Source organism: Pelodiscus sinensis, chromosome 1 (genome assembly GCF_049634645.1).
Source record: "Pelodiscus sinensis isolate JC-2024 chromosome 1, ASM4963464v1, whole genome shotgun sequence".
NCBI lineage: Eukaryota > Metazoa > Chordata > Testudines > Trionychidae > Pelodiscus > Pelodiscus sinensis.
Window position 1 is genome coordinate 49465745 of NC_134711.1, and position 19056 is coordinate 49484800.

A 19056-nucleotide genomic window follows, 5' to 3' on the forward strand; every position below is an offset into this window, starting at 1 on the left:
TAGGAACAGTATATGTAACTTCATTATGGGACAACTTGCTTACTCCCGATGTGGTTGAAAAGGAAGTAAAAACACTTGGTTATTTGCATTCTAAAGTAAATGTTTACTACTGGAAATGAGCCATAATGTGTATAAAATGAACAGATACAAAAATTGGATAAAAAAAAACATGGAGTAAGCTAAGAGAGCATCCTTGAGTGAGATTTCCCAAACTTTAGTGATCTCTTGTGAGGCTAAGAAATATTTTGTGATTCCCTCTTCCAGGACAACTTACGCCTAACAATCAGAAGGCAAAACTATGTAGCTCTACCATACCCCAGGAATTAACTAATTTTTAGCGTGTAGAAGGTGAAGAATCTTAATTATGCAAAAAGTACACAAATTTTAAAACTCTGTTCAATACGATGGATGAGACTATCATGATAGAACAGGAGTGTGGAACCGTTTTTGGATTGGGAGCCACTGACCCACAGAAAAATAAATTGGGGACTGCACAAAAGTGAGAAGCAAAAAAAAAAAAAAAAAAAAAAAACTCCAAACCCTCCACATTCCCCTCCTACACTCAGGGGTGAGGTAAAAAATGAGGGGTTTAGTGTGTGGAAGGGGAAGCGGGGTTGGGGTGTGAAGTCTGGGAAGGAGGGTGCAGGAGTGGGTTGGTGGATCTGGGAAGGTGGTGGGGTGCGGGAGCAGAGGGAGGTGCAGGGTCTGGGTAGGAGGGAGTCTGCAGGACTGCAGCACCAATTCCCTGATGCTGAGGGTAGCCCCGAGCCACAGGGGCCAGATCCAAAGAAGTTGGGGTCCAGATCCAACGCCTGAGCCATTGGTTCCCCACCCCCGTGATAGAAGATGTTCCATGCAAGTTTAAACTAGGGAAATACACTGACATTAATTACTGAGAGTCAGCAGGAAGCAACACGACTCCATTTTTATTGGCCCCATTGAAAAGAAATTTGACTTGAAAGAATGTGAGGGTGGAAATGGTATGGAAATCGAGCTTTCGGGGCTTCTGCAACTGAACGTAAGTCCTACACATCTAAAGAAGCATCTAAAATCTGCTAAGATCCTGCCTAGAGAAAATGCATTGCAATATCTTGTCACAGGAAAAGTCCGTCATTTTGCCTTGCAGTAGCACAGCCAGTGCTGCCATGTTAATTGTATCTCAGATGAAGGAAATGATAATCCACAACACACACACCCCAGGTTCATTGGGATCTGAAGTTCATGAAGATACTGATGGTACAGCTGCCCCTTTTCCTTTATGAATGATGAAACAAGGAAACAACTAAAAATTTATTTTTGTGCCCAGGAAGGCCAATTTCTGATTAATGATTCCACCCTAATGTGCAGAATAGTTCTATTCCAGCTACAGAGATGTCTGCACACTAGGCTAACATGCTTTACAAGATGAATTTCTGAAGATTGTTGATCATTCATGGGATGTCTGGATTTCTACTCTTAATCTGAAAATATCAAATTGTCACTCACTTGCATGAGAGCCATTACACTTTAACTTAGAAGAGGAGTTGCAATGCAAAAAGTCAAGAATTTACTGGATGAAAAGCTTTCTCCCTCAACAACTTCACAAAGGAGAAAGGATATTTTTTCTAGGTATTTTCTTAGTAGCAAGAGTGTGACTAGTTTACAAAATTGAAAAGCCATGCATCAAGTACAGTGTTTTGGATTCATGTGACCTAACTACTATTCTTAAACTTCACTGACTTGATACTATCCATGTAGATTGTAATACATCAATCCCACAGAATATGAAAGTTTTGGATTTCTTCCTAAAATGTCTCAAATTACCATTCTCCTTCAGTGCACAGGGTGTCACAGCTTTATAGCAAAGCAAGTTGTCTTCAGCAACTCATCGGTTATATCTGACGAACCCTGGGAGCTGCATCACATCAGACACGTGCTGTTTGACTCATCTCGTTGTATCACTAAGCATTGATTTTTTTTAAGGACTTGCTTTCAGACATTCTGAACCATGTCACTAACATGGAACAAAATCTGTTTTATTTAATACAAGTTTGTTTTCGGTTTGTGTCGTGTGGTTTGTTTTTTAGATCCAAGGGAAACCAGAACACTCCAGAGAGACTTAACTATTTTCTTATTTATTGCAGGTTTTAAACAGTTAACATAGTTATTTAAGTTTTACAAGCCTTACAAACAATCAGTATACAATTTAAAATATTTAAGGTTTAAAATTGAAAGCAATTAATACAGTGCAAAGCAATGCAAAAGCAAGTAATAGAAGACTATTATAATACAATAATTTAAGCCTAGTTCACTTACACTTCACCCATATGCTACCTACAGTATCAGGCAGGAGGTCATGGTTCCTTTGTTTCCCATGCATCGGAACGCCAGGCACTGGGCTCGCCAGTGTGAAGGGGTCCATTCCTTCTTGTTACATTGAAAGCAGGATCTGTGGGTCAATCCTGCTTATTCCCTCCCACTGATTGTTCTTACTAAGCCCAATTTATAACAAAGCGAGACTTTGCAGTTCTAGTAATATCTACCAATCACCTACAGTTTATGTAAGATACCTATTATACCAATATCTAGGATACATTTTGCTATGCCAAAATATTGCAAAAGTGCTTAATTAATAGTTCTTCTGGCTGTCTCTTGAATTTTTCTCTTATCAAAAAATGGGATATACTAGTACCCGGTTGTTTCTGGTCTTTTTGGCCTGGTCTCACTGTCCTGTACAAGTTATGCATAATTGAGCAAGCACTCCTGACTTTCCCGCACCCTTTCTGCCCTGGCCTGTGTGCGTGCCCAAGCTTGAATCAGACCTGGGGTGGTGTGTTAGAGATCCATACTTTGGACAATGCCGGGACAAGGCCTTCCACTGCAGACATTGTTGTTCTGGTTACGGGAGGGCTGTCCAGGCTCCTCTATAGTTTGGTAGGTACTTCAGGCCCTGTGAATTTTTGAAACCATATCTACCATGCAGGAAATATAAGATTTTCTGCAAGGGTCTGTGCTTTATACAGTTATTTAAAAAAGTGTTGATGAATTTTTCAAGCTGCCTAGTTTTCTCTGAGGGAAATAAAAACCCTGTTAATGGATATCTAATTTATATCTATTATCTTCTTTGGAGGCGTTATACTCTTTGTAGTCTGTACATTAAGACTTAGAATCAGTTGTTGAAAAAACATGTAGCATATTTCTCATTATATTTACACAAATTCTTTTTATTTTCTGAGCTGTGAATGTAGCTAGTTGCCGCTGTCCATTCCACAGAATGTTCCATCTCTAGCCAGAAATGAAATTCAACAAAGATCCAACAAAAAACAGGACAATGTAGCGCTTTAAAGACTAACAAGATGGTTTATTAGGTGATGAGCTTTCGTGGGCCAGACCCACTTCCTCAGATCAAATAGTGGAAGAAAATTGGCATGACCATATATACCAAAGGATACAATCAAAAAAAATGAACACATATGAAAAGGTCAAATCAAATTTCAGAACAGAAGGAATTTTCTTCAATTGGTTAGGTCCAATAATGGTATCTTATTGAGTTATAAGATCAAGAACACATATTCCTGCTCATCCAGAAATATAATTTATGCTATCATGTGCCGACAGTGTCTGTCTGCTATGTACATTGGACAAAATCACAGAACCATAGAACTGGAAGAGACCTCAGAAGGTCATCAAGTCCAGCCCCGCTGCTCCAGGCAAGACCAATCCCAACTAAATCAACCCGGCCAGGGCTTTGTCGAGCCGAGACTTAAACACCTCTAGGGATGGAGACTCCACTACTTCCCTAGGTAACACATTCCAGTGCTTCACTACCCTCCTAGTGAAATAGTTTTTCCTAATATCCAACCTGGACCTCTCCCACCACAACTTGAGACCATTGCTCCTCGTTCTGCCACCTGTCACTACTGAGAACAGCCTCTCTCCATCCTCTTTGGAACCTCCCTTCAGGAAGTTGAAGGCTTCTATCAAATCCCCCCTCACTCTTCGCTTCTGCAGACTAAACAGATCCAAGTCCCTCAGCCTCTCCTCATAAGTCATATGCTCCAGCCTCCTAATCATTTTGGTTGCCCTCCACTGGACCCTCTTCAATGCGTCCGCATCCTTTTTGTAGTGGGGGGCCAGAACTGGACACAATACTCCAGATGTGGCCTCACCAAAGCCGAATAAAGGGGAATAATGACATCTCTGGATCTGCTGGCAATGCTCCTCTTAATGCAACGTAATATGCCATTAGCCTTCTTGGCTACAAGGGCACACTGTTGATTCATATCCAGCTTCTCATCCACTGTAACCCCCAGGTCCTTTTCTGCAGAACTACTACTTAACTGGTTGGTCCCCAGCTTGTAACTATGATTGGGATTCTTCCGTCCCAAGTGAAGGACTCTACACTTGTCCTTCTTGAACCTCATCAGATTTCTTATGGTCCAATCCTCCAATTTGTCTAAGTCACTCTGGACCCTATCTCTGCCCTTAAGCGTATCTACCTCTCCTCCTAGCTTAGTGTCATCCGCAAACTTGCTGAGAGTGCAATCCATTCCCTCATCCAGGTCATGAATAAAGATATTGAACAAAACTGGTCCTATAACCGAACGTTGGGGCACTCCGCTAGAAACCGACTGCCATCCTGACATCGAGCCGTTGATCACTACCCGCTGGGCCTGGCCTTCTAGCCATCTTTCTATCCATCTTACAGTCCGTTTATCCAATCCACATTCCCTTAACTTGCTGGCAAGAATATTGTGGGAGACCGTATCAAAAGCCTTGCTAAAGTCAAGGTATATAACATCTACTGACTTTCCCATGTCCACCGAGCCAGTTACCTCATCATAGAAGCTAATCAGATTGGTCAGGCACGACTTGCCCTTTTATGAATCCATGCTGACTATTCCTAATCACTTTCCTTTCATCCAAGTGCCTCAAAATGGATTCCTTAAGGATCCCTTCCATGATTTTTCCAGGAATCGAGGTAAGACTGACCAGCCTATAGTTCCCTGGATCGTCCTTCTTCCCTTTTTTGAAGATGGGCACTACATTTGCCTTTTTCCAATCATCCGGGATTTCTCCCAATCGCCTTGACTTTTCAAAGATAATAGCCAAAGGCTCCTCAATAACATTTGCCAACTCCCTCAGTACCCTTGGATGCATTCAGTCCGGACCCATGGATTTGTGTACGTTTAGCTTTTTCATGGATTTGTGTACGTTTAGCATTCCACGAGGCGTACAGCTAGTTCGGATTAGGAAGCCTAATCCGAACTAGCTAGTCCATGCTGCGTGTAGCCACACGGCACGGGGTCCGAACTAGCCGGCATTTAAAAATGGCGCCGGTCGGCTTTATGCAAATGAAGCCCGGGAAATTCAAATCCCGGGCTTCATTTGCAACTCCGTATGACTACATTACCCCCCTAGTTTGAACTAGGGGGGTAATGTAGACATACCCTTAGTTCCTCCCTGTTTGTGAGCAGAAGGTCAAGCTGCGCACGGCCCCTGGTCGGATCCTTCAGCACTTGTACCAAGAAGTTATCCCCAACATTCTCCAAAAACTTCTCAGACACTTCGCCAAAGATTCAATGCCCACAAAACAGGTATTAGACAGTATCACAAAGAAAAAACAGTTTCTTGCCATTTCAATCAGAAAGGGCATTGTCTCAAGGATTTAACTACCTGCATCCTTGTTCAAAGACATTTTAACACCAGACTTGAAAGAGAATCCTCTGAACTGTCATTCATGCTTAAATTTGACACTTTACACCTAGGTCTTAACAAGGACGCTAATTATCTTACCCATTACAAAGACAGCTTCCCCAATTATCACTTGTAATATAATTAGCTCACAGACATTTACCTCCTTCCCTACCCCCCTTCTGTTCTGAAATTTGATTTGTCCTTTTCATATGTGTTCATTTTTTTATTGTATCCTTTGGTATATATGGTCATGCCAATTTTCTTCCACTATTTGATCTGAGGAAGTGGGTCTGGCCCACGAAAGCTCATTACCTAATAAACCATCTTGTTAGTCTTTAAAGTTCTACATAGTCCTCTTTTTTGTTTCAGCTAGACCAGACTAACACGGCTACATTTCTATTACTATTCAACAAAGAACCAAGTAACTTATGCAATACAGATGCAGGAGGAGCAACAGAAGTCTTAGTCCTTAGCTAGTAAAGGCAGTCTGGCATTGCAGTTCAGTGCCACATCTTGCCATGATCTGCATGCATGGATACTTGCATTGTCTCAAAATACTATTTTTAATGGGACGGGTGCTGTCTTGTGTTCGAGGCACACATGCAAGTATAGCTTTAGTATTTTGTCTTTTAAAAGATGCTTCAGCAGATGCTGCACTGCTAGCTGTGCTTCTCTGATTCCAGTAATATGGTGGCCTAGAAGGGACATGTCTTTGAAGAGCTCATGCTGTTTCTTCATTGTTATAAATTAAAAATATACACTTATTTCTGTAACACATTTTTTTCTCTGACTTCCTACAACAACTTCCCCTGGAATTCTTTCACAATGTGCCTCCCTGCCTTCCTCGCTCTGTGACTGTAACCCACAGTTTGGGACTCTGTGGTCTAGAACTAGAATATCCTTTGTTTATTCCAACAGAGGGGTAAATTGGCAAGTTGCTAAGAGCCCAAAGGGATACATAATAATATGGATCCACTCATAATCTTCAGTGTGGAGGGGCATCCTGTACCATCACATTTTGCAGCATCTTGGTCTGAGCAGACCAGTTACAAAATTAAGCATTGCATGTTGGCATCTGTGTGTGCGCATGCCCTATAATTCTATCTTCAAGGTGACAGCATTGGCAATGTATGGTATAAGACACCATTCTTCAACTGCTGACCTTGGAATACCTGATTTATGGCCTGTACTACTCTGACAAACAGAATTAAATATTGACCATCATGGACTACACAGTTTTAAAACCGCACGCAGGACTTTATTTATGTGACATCCACGTCAATCATTAAGAGAGGCATATCTAAAAATCACCAGCAACTCTGAAAATCTGCTTCCATCTTCTTGACATAAATACAAAGTAGAACTTTTTTATAGTTAAGACATGATATGCAATAGTTGTGCATCAGTTACCAGTTTCATGAACATAAACCAAAGCAGAAGAAATCACATTTTTCCCAGGGTTATTTTGTTTATAATACTTGAATAGGTCTTTGCAATGCTGCCAAAGTGATCCTGGCATTGTGCTATCACACAATGAAAGGCAGACATACAGTAGAGTAGATATTTTGTTAATGAATACAAAAGCCAGAGTACTTTACTTTTTTAAAAATCTATGTGGAGCTTTCAATGAGAAATTAAATGACTTCAGTGGGCCTGATAGAAGTGTAATATATTTTTAGATGGATGGATTGCTATTTTAAGTAAAGCAAGTAAAATAGATAAAACATTCATGGGACTGTAATTCTAGCAGATTCTGCCTCTTGTACAGGAGAATAATTTTTAAAATATTCTGGATAATTTGATCTCAACTAAATGTAAGAGGCCTATTTATAAGGGACTGTGCACTGCTGTATGCACTGGCTTTTATAGCTTGCTTTTGTAAACCTTCAAGTTTCAAGAAGTTGCATATATTTTTACAGAATTAAGTTTGATGCATTTGTTCTGCACACTTAAAAATAACTTGCAACACCAATTTTCAGCTATTTATTATACTAGTTTACATTGTCACAAACATTTTGTTTTACCATCTATATAATTTTTATTACAGAATTTTTATAAGACTGAACTGAATAAGGAGGAGATGTATATTCGCTATATCCATAAGCTCTATGACCTGCATCTGAAAGCACAAAACTTCACAGGTAATTGTTGGTACATGCAACATAGAAAAAATATTTGGAGTTAGATTGTGACTTTCACAGTCATAGTGAGGTCATAGGCTTTTAGAAACCTATCTTTACTTTTTGTAGATCACTTAGATCCAGTCAAATCAAATATGAAGGACTACTCACTGGCTTAACTTTCCCCACAGCAGTTGGGTAGGGAATATGCAGCGCCCACTTTCCTTACTTGCGTCCCAGAGTAACTGTGCTACATGAGGTGGACTGTAGTTTATTGCTGGTATAAGGCAGCAATACATTTATTTTTCTTTCACACTCAGGAACAAGGAGGATTGAAAAAAATAATTCTGACTAACCCATGCCTCTATGAGTCTCAGTGCCTCCTAGTACTACTGCTTGATTGAGGTGGCTTACACTGCACCTCAGATTGTGTCTCCAGCCATAGTTTTGCCCATAGTGAGTTATGAATGAGGCAACTCCTGGTTTTTCATTCTCTCTGTTTAATAATTTCAAAAAAGTGTGAAGGGTTGGGCTGGTCAAATCAGATGCATTTCTGCACTGAGGTTCAATTAACGGGGCTTTTACGTGTTTCTGCCATGAATGAAGAATAGAATTACCGAAGTTTTCTTTCCTGTTCAGATGGAATCATTTGAGCCAATACCAGTAGGACATGTGTTTCCGTCTACATTCCATACATTGCTGACATATAAGAAAAAGTGGAGCATTTTGTTTCTTAACGCATTTAAAGTGATTATAAAACTGAGAGAGAAAAAAAAAGTTTGCATATTCTCCAAATAGTATATTTCCCTACTGCTTGGCACCATTCATTCATTTATAGATTTTAACCATTAGGTCTAGTCTGACTTCTAGTACAAACATTGCAAGCCATAGAATTGTATCCAGGAAATTGATATTAGGTGCTGGTTCATAATGAAGTTATGTGGTCACTTCAGTGCTATTTTGTGTGTGATTTTTTAAAGCCACTGAATAACTGAATTCCAGAATTAAACTTCTGTTTAAAAAAATCATCTGAATCTTATAGCTTCAAAGATATCCTCAAAAACGTGGAGGAATGTAACCAATAGTAGTAATGTACTGAGTCTTCATTCACAGAGTCATTGTTCCAAGCAGTCTGAACTGCTTCAGTCTATCAGAATGGGGAGTTAACTCTGAAGGCTGATATAATCATTTAAATGGCAGTGTTGTTAACTCTATTCAGTAGACACAAAAGATAATGTATCCATTGTTGTACCTATAACACAGTATGCACAGCAGTGGTATTTATTGTTGGTGGGAAAGTAAATTCTATACAGAGTTACTGGAGTGGGTAATATCTATATAGGTGTGTCCAATATAGTCTGAGTACTTGTCATGGGTTGTGACTTACTGCCGCAGGGATTCCTGCTGGTCGCTCCAGGAATTAGCTCAGTCCTCAGGAGGGTGCCTGCTTCTGGTGGGTGTCTCACCCATCATCTCTCTGTGCTCTTCCCATGATATTGCTCTGGACCTGTGCCACTCCCTGAGCATGGCATCCTCTTCAGGACACTGCCCTCTGGCCAGGCCCACCATAGTAGTCTCCTACCCCCTTCCGGGGCTGTAGCAGTCTACAGCCTCATGGACCACTGTGGCCAACAGCAGCTGCAAAGTCTAGCCCCTTGCCCTAGGGGCAAGGCACAGTCTGTACTGGTCAATGTTTTTGGTGGCAAAGAGGAAGGGAAAAGGGTGGGACTCTGCCTGCCCACTACTCTGGGCCCTTGCCTAGAGGCCCTCTGGTGGTGGCCTTATCCTGCCCTCCTTCCCTTCTCTCTACTGCTTCCTGTTTCCTTTGACCCTTGCACCTCCTTGGTCCTTGTGTCACAGCCTATAGTCTGGAGGTATCAAGGCCAGAGCTTCTGTCTTTAGTGCCCCTGAGCCTGCCCAGCACTGCTCTCTCTCTCCAAAGCACTTCTCAGGGAACCCGTCCTGTACTACACCCACCTTGATCAAGACCCAACTGTTCTCATTCTGCTGAGCAGCTCCCTATATACAAGCTACCTTTCTGATTGATTGGTTTCTTGAGAGCCTCTCCCTGATTGGCCAGATTTTTTGCAGGCTCCCTTCAGTTTGCTTTAACCTTTTTCCAGCCAGAGTGGGCCAGCTGCCCCACTTATAGTGACCACCACCAGGCGGATTTGAACCTGGGACCTCTGAAGCTTAGTATAGGAGCCTCTACTCTTTGAGCTAAAAGCCATGTACCTTTCAACCCATGCTGTAGAGGTCTCTTGTTCTTGTCTGTTGCTTTGGTCTAGGTGCCACTGCATAAGACAGTGAACCACACCGGGGTTACGTCTATATTGCTTCCTTCTTGCGCAAAAGCCTATGCAAATGAAGCACGGATTAGCATTTTGCCATGCTTAATTCGCATAATTAATTTGGAGTCTTTTGAGCAAACTTAATTATGCAAATGAAGCACGGCAATATGCTAATCTGTGATTCATTTGCATAGGCTTTTGCAGAAGAAGGAAGCAGTATAGACATGGCCTAGGTGTGTGGGTTACAACAGCACTGGTTTTTATAACAGAAACAGTTCTTACATTGAAAAACAAAGGTCCATGTAGTCCATCCCCTTGCCTTACATATTGATGTTTGGTGAAAAGAACACACATAAAATGGTTCGTTTAACCTTGATCCTTGTCGTTGCCTGGGGACAAGAAGTAAAGTTCACTCTGTTACCAGCACTCCATATTTTATACTTTTATTTCATCTGGCTGCTTTATTCCAGGGATACAAGCAGCTTTTTCTTAAACTCATTTATTTTGTCTTCCTTCACAATATGATTTACAACACTAGTTCATATTGCAATAATTGTTTGTGAGAAAATGCCTTTTTAAATGTAATATCTAGTATAAATCTTTTCTCCCGTGGATGGAACATGCAATGTCCTAGTTCCTTGTGTATCCCCTTCAGAGACCTCAAAACTGAAATGAGATAACCTTTCCATTTCCATTCATTTAACTTTTGAACCTTTCTACTTCAGATAGATATTCCATTTCATAAATCAGCTCCACCTCTTTGCTTTCTTGTGGTGCAAAGGGAATTTAGACACACATTTCCCAGTGATGTTAATAAGTCACTTATATATAACACAATATGTCCAGCTTGCGAATATACATTTGTACTGCAGAAAACTTCCAAAGCTAAGTAATTGCAAGATAAAAATTGAAAAGGGAAAGAACACTAAGAAATGTTCTTTGTAGTATTTATTTAGATTTAGTAGTTCATTAGCAATATAAAAAGCTATATCAATCTTAAAGCAATTGGTTTTAAATAAAACTATACATCAGTATATTGGACATCTAAAATATAAAATTATACTCTAAAAGCTATATTAAAATATCATTTTTAAGTTTCAAGAAAAAGCACTAGAACTCAAAAAATGCCAGAATTAACATTGCCTGCTTTTCAGTCACTACACACCTTCCAAATCCTACAACAAATGAGGCAGGGGTCCTACAAACAACAATTTCCTACACTTCACAACCCTTATGCATTCCCATAGCATGATTCATCATGTGCATGGAATGAGGCTATGGACGAAATATTATGCGATATTGTAATTAATGAATGTATCATACTACAAGAAGGCCAAATGAACACTGGATAGACAATCTTAATTTTGTCATATCCTAACCTTTGAGGGGTTGACTGCACAATATTAATAATGTTCTTTTTAACACAGTTTTGTATCTGTATGTTTGTGCAAGTTTCCTAGGTTTAAAAAAAAGCAAATTGAAAAAACTGATTCCATGATAAGAATCATCAGCAGGATTAGAACCTTTAGAACCACTTGCACAGTTCTCTGCCACTGAATCTAACAGAGTAACTAATAAAGGATAGCAACTTATTGCTACTTGTGGACCAGCTGTAGACGGGCATGGGCTTTTGTGTAGAGTGTCTCTAACACTATTGACAGCAGGGAATTTTGAATCTCTGGTTTCATTACAGACTTGGGGTGGAGGGGGAGGGAGCAGATGCATGGATCTGGTGGGCACAGTTCCTTCTGACCTCCTTTCTTCCAGCCCTGTACCTCCCATCCCATCCCTGTACAAGTTCTGTCTCCTTATCCCAGTTCCTCATACCAGTGGCCTCACCACCACTTTCCAGTCCCAGTTTCCTTGTCTAAACAGTACCTGTTTCTGCCCTCCTCTCATTTTCTAGTCTGTTACATACCCCTTCCCCAGACTGGCTCCTAGTACCAATTCCTCTTCTCTTTTCCTCCCTGCCCCAGCTCTTTGTCCATCTTCTTGTACGGACACTATCCTTCCCCATCTATCCCCAACCCGCTTTCCTCGCTCCTACTCCTCTCCTTTTCTGCCTAGGGTCCTCTGTGTTCTAATCAGGTTGTTCTTTCTCCTCCTCCATGCTTCTGAGGGATCATTGAGAGTACAGGAGAGACAGTTAGCAATTGCACTGAAATTCCAGCTCAGACTTGGCAGTACACTGCAGATGGAATCTTTTAAAAAATTAGGTGCTACATTCTACAAATCTCTACTTAACATCTCAGAGTTTTCAGTGTCTTATAATTTGACCATTTTTTCATGTGGCTGGCAAAAGGCATATAGCTAACAGAAGTTTAGGTTTGCCAAACTTCAGGTTTGTACTCCAAAGCATAGCGGACCTCAGCAAAACAGTTGTAAGAATTTTTTAATATGGGAAAACTGTACATCTCATTCTAAATAATGGCTTTACCATTTTTGCTGAAACTTACAGAAATATTCAGCCAGAGGCAGACATGCAGCATAGGAAATTTCACCCTAACCAGTTAGTGTGACAAAATTATAAGCAACTGAAAACAGCATGCTATCATGGGAAGTATAGAGCAACCTTGTGCTACTAGCCAAGGTAATGTAGTTGCTTTAGTCAAAGTTATAACTTTTTGAGACTCTTATGAGAGGTACCATTTTAAATAGCATGGTTTTTGAGGTATGGGTAGAACCTCTCTACTTCAGCACCCTCAGGGCCTGATCAGTGCCAAACCAGAGAATTTGCCAAGCTATGGGTGTTAATGTTGTCTAGCAGAATTACCAATGTTTCCACTGCTTACTGGGATCTTAGAAGAGATTTAGGGGTAAATTAGAGCTAAATATCAGCACAGAACACTAAGGGCCAGGACTGGTGGGTATAAATAAGGTTTATGAGACCACAGAAAAATTGGCCACACCCATGATAAGTGGACATCTGGCTAACTAAAATAATGCCGGGTCATGGATGTTGCCAGATCAGAGAGTGCCAGATTAGAGAGGTTCAACCTGTATTTTATATTTTTCATGTTTACATTTAACACTTGGTAACTTGTCTGACAGAGGCTGCCTATACTCTATTGCTGTATGATGAGCTGTTAGAATGGTCTGACCGACCATTGAGAGAATTTCTAAACTATCCCATGCAGACAGAGTGGCAACGCAAAGAATACCTTCACCTTACAATCATCCAGAACTTTGACAGGGGAAAGGTAAGTGGGTTTGATTATTGATTTTTATCATGAATGGTTATTAGAACTATAAAATCATCTCTAGCCGTACAGTGTTTATTTCTTATATCTGGGGAAATAACTGCCATTTAAAATTGTCATTTGCCATAAATCAGGCATGTCCAAAGTCCGGCCCGCGGGCCAAATGCGGCCCGCGGTCGGATTTAATATGGCCCCCTGCTTCTCACGGCTCCCCGGTGCTTTTTTTAACTGGCGCGCTCAGCGCGCCGCTTCAGGCCGCCGCCGCCGCGGTCCCAAACCCTGCCCCTGCACTCCGCTTTGGGGCTGAGAGTGCAGGGACAGCCCCCGCTTCCTCCCCCTCTCCTGGCTCCCCGGCACTCCTCTGACTGGCGCCGCTTCCGGCCGTGCCGCCGCCGTCCATGGCGGCCGCTGCGGTCCTAAAGTCCACCATGTAGGGCACGTCCGCAGCCCCGCTCCCCCGCTTGGCTACGGGTTCGCCCTGCCCCCGGGCCGCCGTGAGGCCAGCGTGCCCTGCGCTCTCCGCCCGTCTCTGACCCTGCAAGCCCTCTACCTTGGGGCTGAGAGTGCAGGGACGGACTCCGCAGCTGCTGAGATCAGGGACGGACTCCGCAGCTGCTGAGATCAGGGACTGCCTTTGAACCAGACCTAGCCTATGTACTGCAGTCCAGATCTCAGTTTCACCCTTCACATTAGTGTAGGCAAGTTTTTTTTTCAATTGAGATGAATACATTGTAAAATCTCAGTTAATGTCAGTTGGTCTAAATCAGTTATAAATATATTTGGACACAACATGTATAGTTGGTGTTATGTCGTTTGCCGTTTGCAATAAACTTTGCATAAAATAGTTAATTTGCATTTAATTTTAATGGTTCAAAGAATGTCAGGCAAAATGGTCGGCCCTCACGCATGTTCACTTCATCAAATCTGGCCCTCTTTGAAAAAAGTTTGGACACCCCTGCCATAAATGACCACACAGGGTGTCTGAAATACTGTTGATTAGGACTTGCATAGTGCTGTTCAGCTGGAAGTTGCAGAGAACTTTCAAAATATAGTATTGTTTCCCCCAATTTACTCATGGAAAAACTGAGGCACATAAGGATAGAAACATGCTGAATTCACACAGGGCAGTAAACTGAGTTGGGAATAAAAACCAGGTCACCTGATTCTTCAGCCTGTGCTCTATCTACAAAACCATTCTGGCTTCCTTGAATACCAACACCAGCTGCAGTATTACTAGTAACACTAACTAATAATATTTCAGATGTTGCTGTTGGTAAGTTTTAATGGAGATCATAGCATATTGTTATTATTCAGAAATCATATCCTAAATAAGGCAGAAACCATTTCAGATTGGTCTCAAGTCTGGCAGAAATATTGGCTGCCAATATTATCTTGTTTAAAATTATACTTTCTGCTTAATCTTTAATTAAATCTCTCTCCTCGATAATTGATACACAAACATAGAGAGATACACTTTATTTTTTGTAACTGGTGTAATACCCATGTAGAGAGCTGTAAGAAGTAAAATTAAAACTAGTGTGGAATACTGGTTACCAAATGAGTCAGAACTAATGTAAGGATACTTTGAGCTTGTGAAATGGAAAACTTGTTTTCCACCAGATTGTTCACCCTCCCCCGCTCCAAAATAAATCAAGAAATGAATATTTTTTCCAAAATTTTCTATTTTTTATATGTAAAATGCATTTTGTATAGGAAGTATGTATAACCAGTTGAAAAAAATCCCACATACAATGCTGAAGGAGATGGATATCACTTCTATAATGATCTCTAACTTCTGAAGTGGTGCAGTGTGTCTTATCTCAAATGGCTCCTTTTATCTACAAACTCTGGAAATACATGTCCTGATGGCTCAAAGAGTCAAGAAGTTTAGTGAAGGAGTTTTGCCCTTATCAGGGTACTGCAGACATTGGGTATTAAGCTCAAGTGTGTTCATTAACTGGAAGTTACTGCAGTTCAGTCAGCTTACAAAGAAGGATTTTCAATAACATATTGTGAATTGTCACACAACAACTATTTTCTACCTTATATTGTTTGGCTACTCGGAAATTGTAACAATAATAGAAGATACAGGCAGTCCCCGGGTTACGTACAAGATAGGGACTGTAGGTTTGTTCTTAAGTCTTCAGCAGACCAGGGACACCGGGAGCAAAGCCGCAGCCACGGCGGGGTCCCACGCTTCTGAGGCTTTGCTCTTTGCCTCAGAAGCGCGGGACCCCGCCGCGGCTGCGGCTTTGCTCCCGGTGCCCCTGGTCTGCTGGGGACCGTCTCCAGCAGACCAGGGACACCGCGAGCAAACCCGCTGCGGCTGCGGCTTTGCTCCCGGTGCCCCTGGTCTGCTGGAGACGGTCCCCAGCAGACCAGGGGCACCGGGAGCAGCTTTTCTCGCCCCGGAGGTCGAGGTGGCGGACCGCTGCCTGCGAGCTCCGGGGCGAGAAAGCCCCGTTTGTAAGTGCGAATCCAACGTAAGTCGGATCCGCGTAAGTAGGGGACTGCCTGTACTTGGAAATCCATTTGAAATTGCCACAAAGCACGATTCCTCTCTGTGTTGAGCATTTCTATAACCTGTTTGTCTACAGTGTTGGGAGAATGGCATCATCTTATGCAGGAAGATTGCTGAGCAGTACGAGAGCTATTATGACTACAGAAATCTCAGCAAGATGAGGGTAATGTACCTGGATGTATTTTAGTCGTTCAGAATAAGGAGCTTCCTTTCGATTACAATTTAACAAAATGGTCTTAGGATATTATGTTTGCCCTTATAAGACTAATATGACTAGTATGCAGTCCCCATCTTTGACTCTTATTTGTTTCCTATAATGTATATATCCAGGGTGGCCAAACTTACTGACCCCCTAAGCCACATACAACAGTCTTCTGAAGTTCTAGCGCCAGGGCACACCTGCCAGGGCTCAGGGCTTCAGCAGAAGTGTGGCTACAGCCCTGATCTCCTGCAGGTTCTTCCCACAGCGCTGAAGCCCTGACACTTTCTTCCCAGCAAAGCAAAAGCCAGAGGTGACCTGGGTGGGCGGGGCTGAGAGCATATGAACTAGGGATGTTAAATATTGGTTAATTGAATAGTCGATTAACCTCATGAATTCTTATCAGTCGACTGTTCTATAGTCCCCGACTGTTCTATAGTCCCAAGGAGCCCCCTGCCACTCCACGCTGCTGCCTCTGCAGCAGAAGCAGTAGTGTGGGGTGCCAGGTGGGAGCTGGTCCACAAGGGGAGCCAATTGAAAAACCAGGGTCCCATAGGAGGAGAGGTTAAAGCGACTGGGACTCTTCAGTTTAGAAAAGAGGAGACTGAGGGGGGATATGATAGAGGTATATAAAATCATGAGTGGTGTGGAGAGGGCCGATAAAGAAAAGTTATTTATTAGTTCCCTTAATAGAAGAACTAGAGGACACCAAATGAAATTAATGGGTAGCAGGTTTAAAACTAATAAAAGAAAGTTCTTCTTCACAGAGCGTGTAGTCAACCTGTGGAACTCCTTGCCAGAGGAGGCTGTGAAGGCTAGGACTATAATAGAGTTTAAAGAGAAGCTAGATAATTTCATGGAGGTTAGGTTCATAAAAGGCTATTTATTAGGGGATAAAATTGGTGTCCCTGGCCTCTGTTTGTCAGAGGCTGGAGAAGGATGGCAGGAGACAAATCGCTTGATCATTGTCTTTGGTCCACCCTCTCTGGGACACCTGGTGCTGGCCACTGTCGGCAGACAGGATACTGGGCTAGATGGACCTTTGGTCTGATCCAGTACGGCCGTTCTTATGTTCAGCTTCCTTTGCAGACCGGCTGCCTGTTGCCCTGCGCTGCTGCCTCTGATACAGAGGCAGCAGCACAGCGTAGCAGCAGCCCCTGTCCAGGGGAGGGGCTGAGCTCCTGGATCCAGCACAAGCCGGAACTGAGCCAGGCTGCCTGCTCGCCTGGCTCCTAATACACTTTAAATGCAGAGCCACATGAGGGTAGGTCCCGAGCCTGCTATGAGCCAGGACTGATCTGGGCTGCTGGCCAGCCTGCTAAAAAATTTATTGGCAGGTATGGGTGGGAGTGAGGGGGAAATGCATGTAGTCTGTAGCATTAACCTAAAAGATTTTTCATTATAAGTTAATCAGTTTAATCGACTACACTATTACATCCCTAGTTTGACCCATGTGCCCCTCCCCCAGATTATATCCATGGCTTGCTGGTCTCACTTAGTTACATGATGCAGCTCAGCCTCCCCCCTCTACACAGCAGCTGTGGGAACCAGCAAACTGGGAATGTGGCCTTGGGGCAAGGAAGCAGCAAACAGATGGGAGCAGCTACATATGCTGCTGCCTCTCCCCATAGGGTTAACACCTGTGAGTTGTAGGGAGGGGCCTTTAAGGTAAAAGGGGATTGTGCCTAGGGACTGTGACTTAAGCTTTTTTTTGGGGGGGGGGAGGCAAACCTTTAAATTGTGTCCCTCCCCGCCCATTCTCATCTTATACCAGTCATCTCTGGTATAAGCACCTAGCCCCACCATCCTGCCTGCTGCAGAGCAGTAATCTTGAATCCCTCCCCCTCCTCCAGTCTAGTAGGTGCAGAATGGGGGAGACATAAGGCTACTCAAGAAGCTATGTTTTATCTGTAAAAGAGCTGTGGTTTGGCCACCGCTGGTGTATATGTATAAAGTATTCTGGAGTGTATGCAGAAGAACAGGAAATGGATAGACTTTCAGTGCTTCCACTTGGGCAGGCATCCAGTTGGACTGCTACTACAAAACATTTTTAACACATGAGTGCATACATAGCTGTACTTTTCTTGTGTTCATATTTGTAGCTAACACTACACATAATCACTCTGTTATGAGCAGCCACCCACCTTCATTATTCTAATTGTTTGAAAAACAGAGTGATGGATCATTAGTTCTGTATAAATATTTTTCCGAGTACCATGCTTTTTTAAATAGCAATTTAACAATTCAGAATCAAAATGAGGGGTTTGTCTCCTTTCCTGTTAGAGGCTTCTTGTTCCACTAAAATGTTTTTTAATGTTTAGTTTGTTCTATTGGACAGATAGATCCATCCATATAAAAATAAACAAATTGAGTAGTACTACAAAAATGTTTGCCCTTAGTAATGCTTAGGGGCGCAGATTGTCTCGGCATTTTTTAAATAAAAAAATGCATATGAACCCACGGAGCAGACACAGTAAATTTAATAAAGTCACCAGTTACTAAATTCACTGTGCCTGTTCCATGATTTTCAATAAAACATGTCTTCCTCATTGTGACAGTGGAGCAATGGCCATTCATAGCTGTGTACCTCTGCCCAGAAATAACAGCCCTAATCCTGACCGTGTGTGGAAGGAAGGCCGAGAGACAAAAGAAACTAGAGGGGTCACTGTGTGGTGACAACTTCTCTTCATTTTTTGAGGAGTACAGGATCTTTAGAAACGGGGCATTTCTGTCAAAAATGCCCCGTCTAAACTGCCAGGTTTTTTTTTGAAAAGCCCCGCTTAGAAAAAAACAGTGGCCGCCATTATGCAAATGAAGCGCAGGATATTTAAATCCCTCCTTTATTTGCACTTTCAATGTGTCTAATTTACATCCCTCTGCTGACAGAGGGGTTTAGTTTAGACACACCTTAAATCACTGCTGGGGAGCCATGTGGCATGCTATTGGTGGCTCTGACAGCTGCCTGGGATGGGGTGGTGGGGCGGGGTGTCAGGAGTATGGAGCCAGACCCTTCCCTATCTTGCACAGGAGCCCAGCAAGTCTGTCAGCA

The 19056-nt window shown here is 42.4% G+C and overlaps 1 protein-coding gene across 4 annotated transcripts in view; it reads left to right on the forward strand.

Annotated features, from left to right (window-relative positions):
* The window catches only part of DOCK4 (dedicator of cytokinesis 4), a 386260-nt gene that overhangs the window by 318958 nt on the left and 48246 nt on the right, over positions 1-19056 (forward strand). For all 4 annotated transcript variants that reach the window (XM_006122512.3, XM_006122513.3, XM_075929689.1 and 1 more), the window contains exons 35-37: positions 7724-7817; positions 13139-13287; positions 15885-15971. In XM_006122512.3, the coding sequence (XP_006122574.1) occupies positions 7724-7817; positions 13139-13287; positions 15885-15971 (330 nt within the window). The remainder of the gene's footprint in view (positions 1-7723; positions 7818-13138; positions 13288-15884; positions 15972-19056) is intronic.